This window comes from Colias eurytheme, chromosome 9 (genome assembly GCF_061535395.1).
Source record: "Colias eurytheme isolate Ceu_HAF_F1 chromosome 9, ilColEury1 Martin Lab GWU primary, whole genome shotgun sequence".
Classification (NCBI taxonomy): Eukaryota; Metazoa; Arthropoda; class Insecta; order Lepidoptera; family Pieridae; genus Colias; species Colias eurytheme.
In genome coordinates this window covers 10,291,276-10,307,854 of record NC_142988.1, presented here as the reverse complement: position 1 = coordinate 10,307,854, position 16,579 = coordinate 10,291,276, and the positions used below count along the sequence as shown (strand labels likewise).

At 35.7% G+C, this 16,579-nt stretch overlaps 1 protein-coding gene across 3 annotated transcripts in view; it reads right to left on the bottom strand.

Moving 5' to 3' along the window:
• The window catches only part of nmo (serine/threonine-protein kinase nemo), a 132,156-nt gene that overhangs the window by 28,596 nt on the left and 86,981 nt on the right, over positions 1-16,579 (bottom strand). For all 3 annotated transcript variants that reach the window (XR_016457071.1, XM_090105511.1, XM_090105513.1), the window contains exon 4: positions 9,467-9,573. Coding sequence is in view for 2 of the 3 variants with exons in the window: in XM_090105511.1 (XP_089961637.1) it covers positions 9,467-9,573 (107 nt within the window). In the remaining variant the exon portion in view is untranslated. The remainder of the gene's footprint in view (positions 1-9,466; positions 9,574-16,579) is intronic.

Below are 16,579 nucleotides of genomic sequence, written 5' to 3'. Positions count from 1 at the left end.
TGTAAATTCTTGTTGTATGCAGACGACCTAAAGTTGTACTCTAATGTTGTTGATACCAAGGATATACTTCATATTCAAGATGACCTAAATAGATTGGATGATTATTGTAAACGCAATAAATTATTTTTGGCTTATAATAAATGTAAACATATTACTTACTCTAAAAAGAACAACAAAATTCCAACAGTATTTAATCTTGGAGGTCACCAACTGGATTCGGTTTCCTGCATTCGTGATCTCGGTGTCTACTTCGATGAATGTTTAATACTCGATCAACATATAGACCACATACTCAGTAAGTCTTACCGCATGCTGGGCTTTATTACACGCGTTACTAAGGCTTTCAAGGACGGAGACGCATTTGTATGTCTCTATAAAACTCTTGTGCAATCTCAATTGGAGTATGCCTGTCCTATCTGGAATCCGTTTTACAATATTTACATAAATAAATTGGAGATGGTTCAAAATAAATTTCTACGCATCCTAAATTTCCGCCTAAGTGGTGGTCGGCAACATTACGAGGATCTTTTGCGTCGTTACAATTTTCTTTCGTTAAGTCAGCGCCGAAATTTAATCGATTCTCTCACGTTAAGAAAAATCTGCGTAGGAGAAATAGCCTGTTCAGAACTTCTTAGCTTAATAAATTATCGCATCCCATCCAGATCAACACGCTCAAAAGACTTATTTCATATACCGACCGCCAGAACCAATACGGGTCTTCGTGTGCCTCTTCACAGAATGTCCAGTTTTTATAATACCTATATGAATGATCTTGATATGTTTTCTTGTTCCTCTTCGTCTTACAAAATGAATGTAAAAAAATTGCTATTGAACATGTAAGAATGTTAATGTGTAAAGATTTTGCAAATACTTGTTTACCTCCGTTTTTATGTACGCATGATAAATATTACTTATCGATTATTTTTTTTTCTTGTCGCTCTTACTGCTGAGTGTTGGCAAAAATAATAACATATGTTCCCAGTGAAAACACTATAAGGAGGCATTTTCATGTATTAGACCGGGAGATACTGACACAAAATTTCGAGTCATTTGTAACAAGGATGGCGGTTCTACAGGGGTCTTAGTACGCAATGACAAAAAGAAAAATGATGGTGTGAACGCTGGTACCGGTGTCTTAGTCGCGTGGGCGTTTGTCGAACTCGTTGGAAAAACAGCGAAAGTCAAACGATTTGTAACACAAAAATTTTAGAATTTACCGATAGCCCATAAAAAAGTAGTAGGCGGTAGTGTCATGCCATACTTTTCCGGTGTGACTTACAGCCCGCCATACCGACGCGAATGTGTTGATTTAAATAAAACAATCATTCAACCATTTGTACCAGGCTAACTTTTGCACAGGTAACTATCGTCGTGCAGCCATTTACGAAAATCGCCATGCCATACTTTTCGGACGATTCCAAATGGTCGCCATACCGCCGAAAATCTGCAAAAAATTTTTATTTCGCCAAACTTTTTGTACCAGTATTGCATTTGGATTTTTGGAGAGTATTTGATAAAATGTGACCATTATTATATTTGCCATACTTCTAGTAGGGGGAAAAAGTGCTGTTATACTTGAAAACTTAATTTATTATTAATTTATATAAGTGAGGATTTCCAACACTTAGATCTTTGAAATTTTATATTTATATTTGTTGATCCTCAAACTTACAGGAAAAATAAGTGCCATACTGTTACAAATCGTTTGACTTTCGCTATTTTCCGACGAGTTCGACTAACGCCCACGCGACTAAGCCGCCGGTACCAGCGTTCACGCCATCGTTTTTCTTTTTGTCATTGCGTACTAAGACCCCTGTAGAACCGCCATCCTGTTACAAATGACTCGAAATTTTGTGTCAGTATCTCCCGGTCTATATCTTTAGTTAATAAGATTTTTTGTTTTATATATCTCTGTCTTTGTCTCTGTATGTTTTCCAATAAAGAAAATAAAATAAAATAAATACAATTTATCGCCTTTTTAATCTGATCACTTAATATAGAAATCGCAATACAGCAAATACGCATCAACACATCATAACCCCTTGATTCTTTTCCACCATTCCAACTCCTAATGAACTTAGGACCAATAGTTTCAAATTGTTCCCTTGTTCTCAAGAACGGCACGAGCTATGCTTGGAATGTTATCGCGGGGGCAAGAAACACTGCGGTCTGTATACACTATACAGGTTCACCTGCAAACTGCACTGGGTCCAGTCATTCTACACGGAATGTGGAGCACGCGCCGCTTGTTAATACTTGGAGTACTGTTGGAACAATTTTAAGCATCCGAGCTAATGCTGGTGCCATTAATCGTCTGTGCTTTGCGACGTTGTATGTAGCTGCATGACAAGCTATGCACCTCTAAGGCTTTGTGAGCACGTAGCTTACATCGGATGTCAAATAATATAAGATGCAAAATTTGGCATAACTGTAGCATTGGAAATTATTGAAATATTGTTTTGTATATCGTGACGTGATCGTACATTGTAATAAATAAGACATCTTTACAATCGTAAGAATCCTGCTAATGTCAGCAAATACACATGACAGATAGATATGGACAGATAGAGATACAAACGACAATTCTATGTTTAATCCACCCAGCATTTTATCTATATCGAGACTCCCTTACACTGTCAACATCATCCCTTCTCCATTTATCTGTAACACGTTAGAACGTTTCAAAACAATAACCTCAAAAGGTTGGGCTCCAGTGAGCACGTCGAAACAAATTAACGACAAGTCGGTGCCTTGCGAGTTGGGAGTTTAATTTCCCACCGGGCGTCGGTTTTCACCGCGCGACTTTGAGCCAGACACGCCGCGTTCAGCTGTCCTACTCCCTTCGTCGCTGACCGAATTTCTAATGAAACGTGTAATGGTATTCCGTTTGCCTTTCGTGACGTTCCAGTTCTCTGGATACAGAATACAAATGTAAAAATATTTCTCCGAGTAAAAAGTAGGCATTCGATCCTGTTACATTTGAGCAAACAAAACTAAACGACAGCTGAATTTATATTTAGTGGAATCACTCAAAAAGTACCAAATTTGATTATCCAATTTTCAAGGAAAAAATCCTTGCAAAATTATTGAAACTAAGTATTTAAAATTAACCAAAATGAATGCCAATAGCATATTATACGCCATGTACACACTGGATGAAATCAAACATCCCCTAACCTAACAGATAAAGCATCCTAGCATATTTCCACGCATAACGCTGGAGGAACACAAAAAGCCTAGTATATGGGACAATAAGAACCGTCGCATAGCAATACAAGCTGGTTGGCTGGTTGGCTGCGCAGGTGAACGGCCGCGTGCAGCCGACCACGACGTCAGGACTCCACTGAGGACAATGCACTACTAATCATGTATCTCTACTTATAAGGCCAGTGCTACACTCGTGTGTCAAACACCTAATTTAAAGCTATTCCTAACCTATTTAGTTAAAAGAATCAAAGTGCATAGCGAATATCTGAAAATGTTTATCATTCCTGCAGTCTAGACGTTTTATACAAACGTTACGACCCCAAACTTCAGCACTTGCTGACAAACATTTCACATTTCCTTCCAAGATACAGACTTTTGTCAACAGAATAAACCTATATAGACTCAACATTTTCGTTTTAGGTGTACCTAAAAGTCACTTGTTAACAAGTCAAACAACTTCTTAATTTACTATATGCCTATATAGATAATTAAGAACTTCGCCATTTTCAAAACTTTGTACACAAGTAAAGAGTTTCGGTTTGTATAATTTTATGTTATGTGGAGTATGTGGAATGGTATATTTAATGTAAGTATTCATTTCTTAGGCATTAGGCGGATTCGAAAGGTTGCTCGCTCTGTATGGATCCGCCTATTAGCTTTTAAATTATAGGCTCTATACATTGAAATTTTTAGCTTTCGATTGACTGTAAAAAAACTTTATTATTATATATTTACAGATCATCTATCTATTGTATTCAAATACTTTACCTAGGTTTTATTTTTATTTTCAGTGATATCATGCAAAGTCGAACACTACCATTCCGTTTCCCGAAACTAAAACCTCGTGTCGTGAGTGCTATAGCACCGTCATATTACATCGCAGCAAATATTTATCGATACTGCAGCACTCAATACGTCCGTACCGATCAAATCAAATCAATTATATCAACATCACCTGGTCAAAGGAACGATTTTACGCTTCAATATTTTGCCGTCAAACATTTGAGGTAAACAGAGTCATGCACACCAACCCATACACAGGACAGCTATGAAAATAACAAATACAAAATATTTATTTAACAAGATATCGATTTCACTGTAACTTGAGACCTTTTTTCATTTTCTCGCAATTTCTCCAAATATAGCTTGATAAAATGTTCATACACTTAACATGTATATTTTATAATACCTATACAGTACGTACAATTATATGAAAGCTTCACCTTTCATATTATTATATTAGAGGATTTAGAGGTAATAATCTCTGGAATTTTCACTAGCAAATCTCTATTAAATTCAACTTCAACTTATACAGTGGGAGTCGAGCATGCTTCGGCACGAACTGGGCCACGCTCGCACCGGGGAAGGTACCACACCCTCACAGAATATCGGCGCCATAGTGACAGTTTACTGTCGCGTTCCGTACGGTGAGTGAGGGGTCCGGAGGCCCACATCCCTTCCTATCCCCTACCCATCCTCTCCTCCCCTATCCTTAATCCCTCCCATCCTCGCCCCTTTCTCCATAATTCCTTCCAAATCCCTTAATCCTGGTAGGCAACAACCATAACCCCTGTTATGGTTTATGGGCGACGCAACCTGCTTACCACCAGGCAGTGCGTCCGCTCGTTTGCCTTCCCATAACATAAAAAAAAAAACTAAATCTTCCAAAAATGGAAGCTAAGTTAATCATTTTTAACATACAAACATTTATTTTTATTACCTCTCCCACCATATTTCTTATTATGTTAATATGTTATTTCCAATACCTAACAAGCACTTCCAAACTAACAAACATAAAACAACAATATCCTCAGTTATAACGCCCTGCTGCAACAACACCGTTAGGAGAAGCAGTGCCCATCTCTCGTGCAGTTGCACATTATTTCGCTCACTTATGTGATACCGTTATATATTTTTATTTGCCAATTCATTTACATCTCATTTCAATTACATTAACGGTAATCAACAATGTCGCCGAACTTTTATATGTAGGTGTTTTTGGTTGGCATTGTAAAAACTAATGTTTCTTTACTTTGTTTACAAAAAGCTACGAGTATTTTATGTTATCAATTACTTACCAGACTTCAACAATTAAAGAGCGACATATAAATAAATACAACTCTTTTATTATACGTCGTCAATGATCGTACTTCGTAACAAAAAGCGCGATGTAAAATTACAACTTCTAACCATATTACATGGCTTACCGTATTCCCTGAAGTTCATGTTAAAGTTTCGCGAATACGGGACAAGCTAATTGCCGTCAGAGCCTAGTTTGTTACTGGTAACTCCCTATAATAGGGTTATAAGGTCGATATGGGTCATCGAAGCACTACTGTCATATTTGGAAGTTAATTCAATAATGTATCAATAAGTTAAACAACGTCCTTAGCCTGCGGAGATCACTGCTTAGTGATAAAGCCGCATAATAAAATATACTGTTATTTACATAATTTTAACAAATTTCCATCATGTATAGTATAGTTATATTGAGGAGTTAAATACATAAACATAGTAATTAAATATTTCCCAGGATTTGACGTATCCTGGGAGATACCAATCTTTTTGCCAATGTTATATTCTATCAAAACATGAATCATGAATCATCGTCCATGTTAGAGTATAAAACATAAACACAATATTTGCAATGCGAACAAGCGTGCTTCATTGCCATAATTTCGCCCGTCACCCGAGCAAGCTTTCGATAACATCTACATTTTACCGAATAAACTCGATTAAAGCCATAATTTACAAGTTGCTAAGTCAATACTCTACTTTCACGTGCCGTTGTAGAAAGGTTATATAAATTTCTGTGAAATTCACAATTCAACTACAAAATTGTATTATTTCGAACATTAAAAAATCATCTTTTATTAAACCAAGACACACATATACATATTTGCGTAATTAATAAGATATCTGATTCAACTGCTCATTGCCCATTAACATATCCGAAACGACCTCAAGTTCATAAATCAATAGAATTAAGGCCGCCATTCACGCAACGTTGTTCTCAAAGGATGTGACAGAACACGCTGAGCGCGATAAAGGCCAGCGCACATCATTAACGTCCAACCGAGCGAGCCCATTACCATACCTATTACAGTGCATTTACATCATACGAACATAGAGCTAGAGCTAGAGCAAGTACATTATTTCGTGATCTTTTAGTGTATACGAAGTTTTGTATTCAGTGTTGTACAGTATTAGAACATTGCATTGAAAAGATTCATCGAACGCACCAAGAACAACGAAAGAATGCTCTACGCCTGTTTACACTAAAATAATTGGACATAATGGGGTTAGAATGAGCATTCGCTCGTTTGATGTAAATGCACCATCATAGGCCATAGCATGATAAAGAGATGAAAAAGTCCACCATTCACTAGACGACAACCGTAAAGAATATATTGGTGTTTCACTACTACGAGTTTTTGCTAATAGTAGGGGAGCCCAAGAGGGGATTTTGGGATTTACTCGAGCGCGTCAGATTACTATAAGGGACGGTACCTTAGCTATTCATTAGTACCTCTAGTCAATATGAGCAGTTATGGTTGGTGGGTGCGCTCAGGGGCCCCGCTGAAAAATTTGAATAATCCATAATTCCCTAAGGTTGAGCTCGAATCGTCAGATTAGCGAAATGGGGACTTCTCATATTGTAATTAACCCCCCCATATATTAATCTGCCGCGCTCGAATAATATTACTTTAATTTTTTACCCTTTCTTCATAGCGATTAAATCGCCACTTAAATCGTCAGATTAACGTATACTTTTTTTCAGTGACGTCCTGGAGCATGCAAAATATCAATATCTAACGCCCTTGAGTATTTCCAAGCCAATTTTTTTCTTTTTTAAATTAAAAAAAATCAAAAAACCCTTCCCCACCGCTAAAAGTGAAAACATTATAGGACCTTTTTTTCTCGCTATGGTCTAATCTACCAATTCTAATAGGTTCCCGTGACGCTCGAGTAAATCCACATTTAGCATCCTGGGCTCCCCTACTATAAAGGGCAAAGGCACATTTCTATGTATCGTTTTAGTTTAATGACTTCGTTTGTACGGTGCGGACATGAAAAACGTAAATACTATAAGCAGTATTCTGTCTGAGTTAATTGAATAATTCATCGTACGTTTACAAATGTTCCCTCGATTGTAAATTGTAGTTCTTAAATAATGATTTTCTTATATTTTATGCATATAGTTCCAATAAACTTCCATAAAAAATTTCAAGATCATGTCAATATTGATATGGACAGTGTACTGCACTTCACTTTAAGAGTTCTAACAGACGAACGGCAACTTGCCGTTCATCTGATAGAACGCGTGCTGTGCTGAACATAAAATTCTATTTTTTGTAGGATTATAAGAAGGCCTTAGCATCATTCATGCGTATCACAAATAATTCAATATAATTGCATCACACACTATAGAGACGACAAATGAGCTATTCGTTAGCACGCATCAAGTACGACCAAATTGCTCACAACAATTTTGCTGAAATTATCGAGCCAAATATGGACGTATGATTAAAACGTTTCATTTAAAATTCATGCATTGTAAACTGTTTAAAACCAAACCGGCGATAAGCAGCGTTGCGGTTTTGTGTGTAATTGGTATTTAAATGATTAGAGACACGTCACTTATTGTATTTAATAAAATATTAAATGATGGATTGATGGACGATTATAGGAAGCATCCATATTGGTATTACATTTGATATTTGTTATCAATTCAAAACTAGTATAATAAGATCTGATTCTGACTACATACTCCTTACTTTTTAATTCCTGCCTCTAGCTCGATACAATGCCAACATACGTATCCAGAAAAAAAAGCAAGTAAAAATGCTCTTAAACTCGTAGGTTTAAGCCGATAGCGCAAGGCGATGCATCCATAAACTTTTTAATTAAACGTTGCAAGTCGTTTTACGAACGCTTCTTTTTCTCCCTTCCCCTTCCCCTGGGAAGGTGGAAATCTTGGCACGGCGGGAATAATTGCTACAATTAATATTACGGAATCGGGAGTCGACAGGACACTGTGTGACGCTATTCTTTTATCCCCGCTACGGATTACATTAGCATGCACACTGCTGTCCTAGCTTAATGTTGGGCGAAATTAGTTTTTGTTAATGTGTGCTCTGGATGCTTTTAGAATGTGTATAAATCTTTTTAAAAACACGCGCACATACTCAGTGATAAATATTTTTACGCGCTATAAGTTATAACATAATTTCACTGAGAGATAGCAATTTTCTCTGTATGTACCTTCTAAAGTAAGGGCTTGAAAATGTTTATGCAAGGCGAAAATATAAGATAATACTGTATGGTTGGTAGTTCACCAAAATTTGATAGCACTCAGATATATTGCTTCCAGAAACTACCACAGCAGAGTTGAAACATTAAGGTTTTAGTGCCCTACGTTTGCAGTATCGGGTACCATAAAACGTGTGTCGAAAGCATCTGAAGCTACTCGCCCATATCAACAGAAAGAAACGTTTCATTTCGTCCGTCGTTATTGAGCAAAACTTACCTTGTATATATGAATTGTACAAGTATGTACATGCGTAATGAAACAACTTTACATCATAAGTACGCGTTATTAATCATCTTTACCTAGAATCGATATTAAATCCACTTCACGTTAAACACGAATCTAATAACGCTATCTGAATAATTTCTTAGGCAAGATTTATTACCTTTATATTGGTTTGTTCGAGTAATATTAGTTTCACGCGCATAAATTATATTACGATTAACTCATAAACCAAGTTTGTACTTTCTTAAATTCTATGTGATCGGCATTCGTTGATATTACAACATGTGCAGTATTATGGCTCGCTGGGCGCTAAGCAATATTGATTTTTAATCACAGTTTCATTATTTCTTTACCTACTTAGAAACAAACCCTTAATTTTATGTCTCATATTCCTAGTGTTATTCTCCAATGATTCGCTCAAAATAGAATCAATTGCGACTTAGCGAGCGACACTGTTCAATATGAGTTGTTAGCTAGTTGAAGCTTATAAAAACTAAACCACATTCGACATTGATACGAATAAGTATTAATTATTTTTTTGTAACACAGGTACTTAATCTACATACAAAATCAAATAAAATTACACATTACATTTACACTCGTTCTACAGAAGCTGAAAACTTTCGTGTTCACGTCAAGATTCGCATGCCAAAAAGTGAATTCAAAGAAATGAGACTAACGTTAAAGGGGAGACCGGGCAAAAAGCACCCTCTCGGCTCTTACCTCTGAGTATTTGGTACAGGAAGACTTTGATGTGGTCGGCTGAGAGGTGTTGCGGGGACACGATGATCTTGTGCAGGTCGCTTTGCAGTAGCTCCGTGATTACGTAACTGTATGCGCTGGTTAAGGAAACTCTGGTGTGTAGTTAGTTGTTAAATTAAATATGCTTATGATATTGTTTATAACTGGTGCGTTGACACGGTTGTTAATTAAGGTTTGAATTAAATCAATCATAAGAAATACAAATTTCGATAAAAAAACATCAAAGGGTATCAAATTTTTTATACCTACTATTACTTAAAATAAAGTAAACAAAAGACGAACGAAACATATAAGCTTATTACAACAAAACTTTAAAATGTGATGTCAAAACGGCTTTATATTTGAAGACGTATACAAATTAAAAAAAAAACATTGATGTAGAATGAATTTGAAATTCGGATTCATTCCAAGTTTACAATTAGTATTAAATTCACCCTAACCTCGTCTAACGAAAAGCGTAACATAAAAATACATTAAGAGGCGAAGCGAAAAGGCTTTGAGACTAAAAATAATTATTTTCTAGGGCTCTCTGCAGTGCGGCAGTTTAACCTGTGCGTACTGGCCGGCGGCGGCGTTAATGAGTATAAAACCGACCAAATTTAGTTAGTATCGAGCGGGCTTTACAAACGCCATGGTAATTTACGCCCGCGCGGCTGACGGCACCCGACATCCCCTCCGAACGGCACAGATATGGAATGTTAAATAGCGTTCTAGAACATGATGGAACGCTTTTGAAAAACCGTTTAAAATTTTCAACCATTCGATTCGAGCTATTAACTCATTAGCGTATAGTTTTTAGTTTCGAATCGATTTATTATTAAAAGAGCACTATCAAAAGGGAAAAAGAGTAAGTATATATTATTGCATTTTGAAAACAGAATCATACATTCTATTTCATATACGAATTCCGTGTGTAGTCGAGCCTTTATGACCTCTTTGTTTCTTTTTGGTGCACTTGAAACAGAAAGCCAAGAAGCTTACAAAGACACAGGGAATTATTTAGTTGTTTCTAATTTGATGTGCCGTGTTTGTCTCTGCTAGTAATAGGACACAATATGTATTCAAGTTCATTCATTAATTATGAATTTGTTAATAATGGACTTTTCGGTATTTCGGGAGTTCCAAATGTAGCACGTAATAAAATAGTTAATTCTTATTAAACATATTAAAAAGATAGGCTGGCCGCCGGTGTGGTAGTTGCTTCATGCTATTTTTGTACATAATGACACAAATATATATTGGTAAAGGAATCGTAGGCATCAAGTTATCGTATAAAATATATTCAATAATTGAAATCATGTATTTCCATACATGTTTTTAAGTACATTTCCCAAACACCATTCAAAGACCATTTTCATTCACAGTACTTCAACAAAAAATAAAAATAAACAAGATTCACCTACAATAAACGTAAATAATTTCGGTTCGCAATTTCCTTATACATCATCGAATATAAAAATGGCTGGAGGGCGTATAAAAATGTTGCGGGTAGAAATAAAAATGGTTCGCCGCTTGAACATACATCAGAGGTCGGGTCCCGCGAGGCGGTCCGTCACGGCGTGACGCAAGAAGTGGCCGTTGTCACGCTGTTAACACTCCAGTGTTTGTTGAGATTCTTAAACTAAGTGTGATTATTTATAATTCCCTTTATAGACTCGTGTACCGCTGATTTCAGCACAATCATATAGTTATGAAGTAGAAGTCAAATATCATAATATATTTACAAAAAACAATAAAACTCTTTAATAGAAATATTATGTATTCAAAGGAATCCTAAAGTAACGTATAGAAAACTAATCATGAATAAACAGCTTACCTACCTACTTGTTTAATTTCAGAGAAATAAACTATCATCGAGACACAATAAGAACTTCAAATAAAAAATAAATAAATTAAAATATCACACTACACACTGCGTCAACGGTCAACACAACCTTCTACAGATACACGCTTAGTCCCCATAAAATCTTGATAATACTACAAATAAGCCAGCGCGCAAACTTTCACAATTACATTCAGGACACGTTCAATGTAAACTCCTGTTGAAATATTGTATATGGTATAAGTACCTACTAGTACCTTTAGCATTAAATTTCTATGCTATAAGGATCTCCCGCGGCGCCGGCCAGCTTTACCCAGTTAATAATTTACTAATGTGCCCATTTTGAAACACCCTCTCGTATAACTTTTAGATTCAATTGCAACTCATCTGCATATATACGCGTCTATGAATTTTAATCGTGGGATACTTGTAACATATTAGTATTTAGAAATTAAACGCTTTATAACGGTTTAAAGTCGCAATTTAACTAAGTGCGTATTAAAACTCTGGTAAACCTAGAAAACCATGGTAATAAAAAGTGTTTGAAAAGTTTAACCTTAGGGTAAATTATAAATAAACAATTTATTATTATGTCTACATAAAATACTATTAGGAAAAGATATTCGTCTTTTCATAAATTCATATTGCAAAAAATAAAGGTATATAGACCCAAGTATTATAAGTGCAATTAATCACACCACATGGATCCAGTCAAATAAATACATATATATTAAAAACATGTCCCTTATGTCAACCATATCGACAGGAACATTTATTAAACTACTTTATTACCTACAACGTTGTTTTTATTATAATAAATAATATAAATGATGTACTTAAGTACTTAAAAATGCTAAAAAAAATCGCATCGCATTCCACACAACATTTTCAGGGTCAACATACACCATACTCAAAATATCAAAAACGACAAAAATGAAATATTCGACGTAGAAATAAATAAATAAACAAAAAACAACGTGAAACTGTGACTAACCAAATAGGGAAAAACACGTTTGGCAAACGAAAGCGTGCGTCGTAAATGTTTACTGTGCTATATTTCAGCATTTAACCCACATCCTGATATATTTAACTCGTTTATAACACAAAAATAGGGAAACTGCTTCTAATGAAACAGTTGCTTTATGAACTTTATCTAGGATGTAATCATTTTCAAAGTTTATCGTTGTTGTAGGATCGAAATAGGACAAAGGCTACCGATTTATTTAACTAAAGAACAGATATGAATAATAATAACAACAAAGTAAACCATTTCCGTTGTTGACATATTTGCGTACAAACATAAAACATTTGCACATAAACAACTGAATGAAATATAAATAATAAATACGTTATTCTCGAAATAGATTTAATTACGAACGAAACATTTAAACCTGCATCTGTATAATAAAATTATAATTGTTAAGACGTTTTACCCATTCGCTACCCTTTCAAGAAAGAAAAACAAAGACCTTAATCCCCTGACCATAGCACTAAACCCAAAGACATTATGACGATTAAAAAATGCCGTAACAACTTGCAAGTCGCAAGAGAGGGAGAGACGAATAAAAGCAATTGTCTTGATTCACGAGCACCGTCAGACGCGGGGACTGCGACAGTTTCCGAAAAGCAAAGAAAACCTGAGTACTTGTAACTGTAAGCGTCTAGGGGATGCGCCGATGGGGGGACCTCGGTAATTATTTACAGAGCGTCCCCTCCCACCGCCCGTGTTCCAAAGGGTACAACTATTTGAGAGCATTTGTGACTTGTTGCGTTCACTTTATAATTGTTGCTGGAGCCGCTCGAGCAGTTTTAGTATTAACCACTTCACATAAACTACGACTATTACGACATCTGCTGAATACAACTTTATGTTTGAAGAATACAAGAAAGAATTTTTATTCGCAAAATTCTAGTTTCATCATTGAAAAGATACACAGCCAAAAATAATGATAGTTTAAAATACGTAAAAATCATGTACCAACCATATCAGAACAAAATACTTTTAAAATTCCTACAAACTAAAGCTCTCACATCCCTTTCCCCTCTACACCCACACCACATCTATAGATTTTTTCATACCGTTTCCTCCATTCGAGGCACACTTGTATACGCCGAGGATATTACGACCGGATACGTCGCAGCTGTGCACCGGCATCACATCGCTCGACACGTCAGCCGACAAAAAGTCCTCCTACAAGCTTAGGGTACTGACAGACTAGAGCATTTAATTGTAACAGAACATCGAGCATTCGCAGTTTTGAAATTGTGTCGAATTGTAATAACCAACGAGCATAATATTAGGTACCATTTTACCAATCAATAGTGAATGCAAGGTACAACGAAATGTTAGAGTTGCAACTTGCAAATGGGCATTCACTTTGAGGAACAGCGAAAAGAGCGTTGAGCATTCGTTTATTAAACTAAAACATTTATTCAACGATTAGATTTCGTTTAAAAGCGCTTTTGAATAGTCTAAATCCAGAAAATAATAATTTACCGGTATCCTTAGATTACATAGAAATGTTCGACAAAATGCTCTAGTTTAAACCCGCCCTTATGTAAACTTGATCCTCCTTTCTATGACAAGCAAGCCAATGACGTAGCGCGTGATGAATTATATAACAAAGGCAGGGAAAGGTCAGGCGGAACGGAAAAGGAATTGTACGTTGCGAATCATTGTTAATGAGAAGTAATCATATCAAATGAGCTTACTTAAAATTAATTTATATTTTTCTTTGTTTACTTAAAGCGGAAATATAAGACGAACATTGAACAACCTACAAGGCAAAGCACAGAAAGGCAAGGAAATCTATCGATTTCAATACAAGGTCTTAAAAGGATAAAAATCAATTATAATAATCTATTTTCTCATGATAAAGCTGAACAGTTAATACCAGGAATACTGTATCAATCTTGATATGATAACATATTATAACACATGAGCGACCAAAACTAGTTCAAGAGAAAATTGGTCAAAATACTTATGAAAGTCATTAACGGACCTCTTATCAGTCAGTCACAGTTATAACCGATAAATTCTGAATGTTATATGAGAATACTAGCTTACCGCCCGCGGCTTCGCCCGCTTTGTCTAAAACCTAATAAATTATATACTAAAACCTTCCTCTTGAATCACTCTATCTGTTAAAAAAACCGCATCAAAATCCGTTGCGTAGTATTAAAGATTTAAGCGTACAAAGGGACATAGGGAAATAGGGACAGAGAAAGCGACTTTGTTTTATATACTATGTAGTGATGTAGTGATTACGCTCTAAATAAAATCTATTTTTAAATCGTAAGTATACATATTTGGACATGTGAATACAAATACATTAGTCAATAAAGTTAGTATCGCAGAATGTCTAAAATGCTGCTAGAAATATACTTTTAAAAAATTAAGATGAGATGCCTTCCATTAGAATTCGGTTGTAGCAAACTTTAGCGTTAGCGATGCGAAAGAAATTATAATTTCACAAAAACATTGTGCTCGTTACGGCAAAGTTAAAAAATTTATATCTGAGTGCAAAAACAAAGAAACCGTTTTCAGAATTGCGTTATTATCCGTAGTCCGTACCTACTATGTACATCCTTAAGAAACTTCTAAACGGAAACTTCGCGGACTCGAAGCTGCGCATAAATTTGAAAACTCTTTGTGAAGGATCCTCACTGATGACTGAAATTGTTGCTAAAAGTAAACTCGATTTGAGCGAAACAAATTCCAACTGTGACTCACTTTGGAACCGAGTCCAAAAAGACTACAAAATGAAGGGCTTGAGAGACAAGTGTAGGCATCCTACCTTGTTGACAAGTGAAACATCCTACCTATGTTTCACAAAGGAATATTACATGAATGAATATGAATCGAAACAAGCGACCTGGAACAATTCGTTTAGCCGATACGAAAGATTTCAAACATACACAAAAGCCCCGCAGAATCATTTTATTCGAAGCTTATCCTATTATGTCCACTTTAATAAAATAAAATATTTTTTCTTCAAAAAAATTCCGCGCGGCAATACATTTAATACGAACAAACCTTTAGAAACTTAATACATTAAATCCTACATATACAGAACAAAAACCTATTAAAACATGTTTTTGTTATTCCATGGCCTATCTTGATTTACGGGTCACAGTATTGGCGATAGAGGCAATTTCCACAAGCCCTTAACGCAGCAAGGTTTCAGATCTCATTTAAAAGGAAAATTATTGTTCCAACTACAATAGGTAGCATTGCATCAGAGCATGAGCTCGTAAGTTAACGTTTCATGAATATTCTCTTAACATGCATGTCGTAAAATGTAGCATCTCGAGTCTCGACTTTCTTGTCGGCATTCCGAACGAAGAATGCCTCACAGAGCAAACACGTAAAAGATGACATTGACGGATCATCGCCCCCGCGCTTCGCTACCAGTCGACCACGGGTTCGATGGATCGATGGCACCTGTGTTTAGTGATATCGGTCAATCTAATACAAGATAGGCAAGATTGAGAACGTTACCGTATTCTCTAATGGACAGATATTTACATATTCATATGATTGCAATAACTTCAGCTGTAGATATCAAAATGCATACTGATACGAATTTTCAACAGTTAAGATTTTTGTGTGAGTTTGTTGTGTTTATGAGTCATTCAATTTATATCCTAAAATGTGTGTTTGAACTTTCTTAATATTGCGATTAAAGCGCGTCACACACGGTGAAGATACTATGCGGATGCGTTAAGATACTGTAATATAAAATATAACAGTATCTTAAGACAGAGGCGGCTCGTGACAAAATTTTATGGGTGTTCACTTGAAATAAAACACTGAAAATACATGGTGTAAAGCAGTACATTTATCAAAAAAATTACTTATAAAGGAAATACATACGTCTTTCTTTTTGGTGTGCAAAAATATCTATAACTTAAAGCGACAAGACATTCGTAAATGTCTGTTGTTGCTTTCATCACAACCACACAACCACGGTGTTTTCACATAATATTGTTCGGATTTAAACACACGCGTATATGTTTTCGTTTTTGTCGTACATTTTTGCGTTCGTAAGTTCAGGCCGTGGCGGTCCCTTAGCTTTACATTCAAGCCGAATTTGTAACGTTTTATCACACTTTTTAATGAACGCCACATTATAATTATTGTTCATTTTAACACTCACAAGTAATACTGATAACTACAGGCTATTTCAACACGTATTTTATAATTTTAATTAGAAAATTGCATGAATCGCGCGCGAGCATTGAAGTTGACT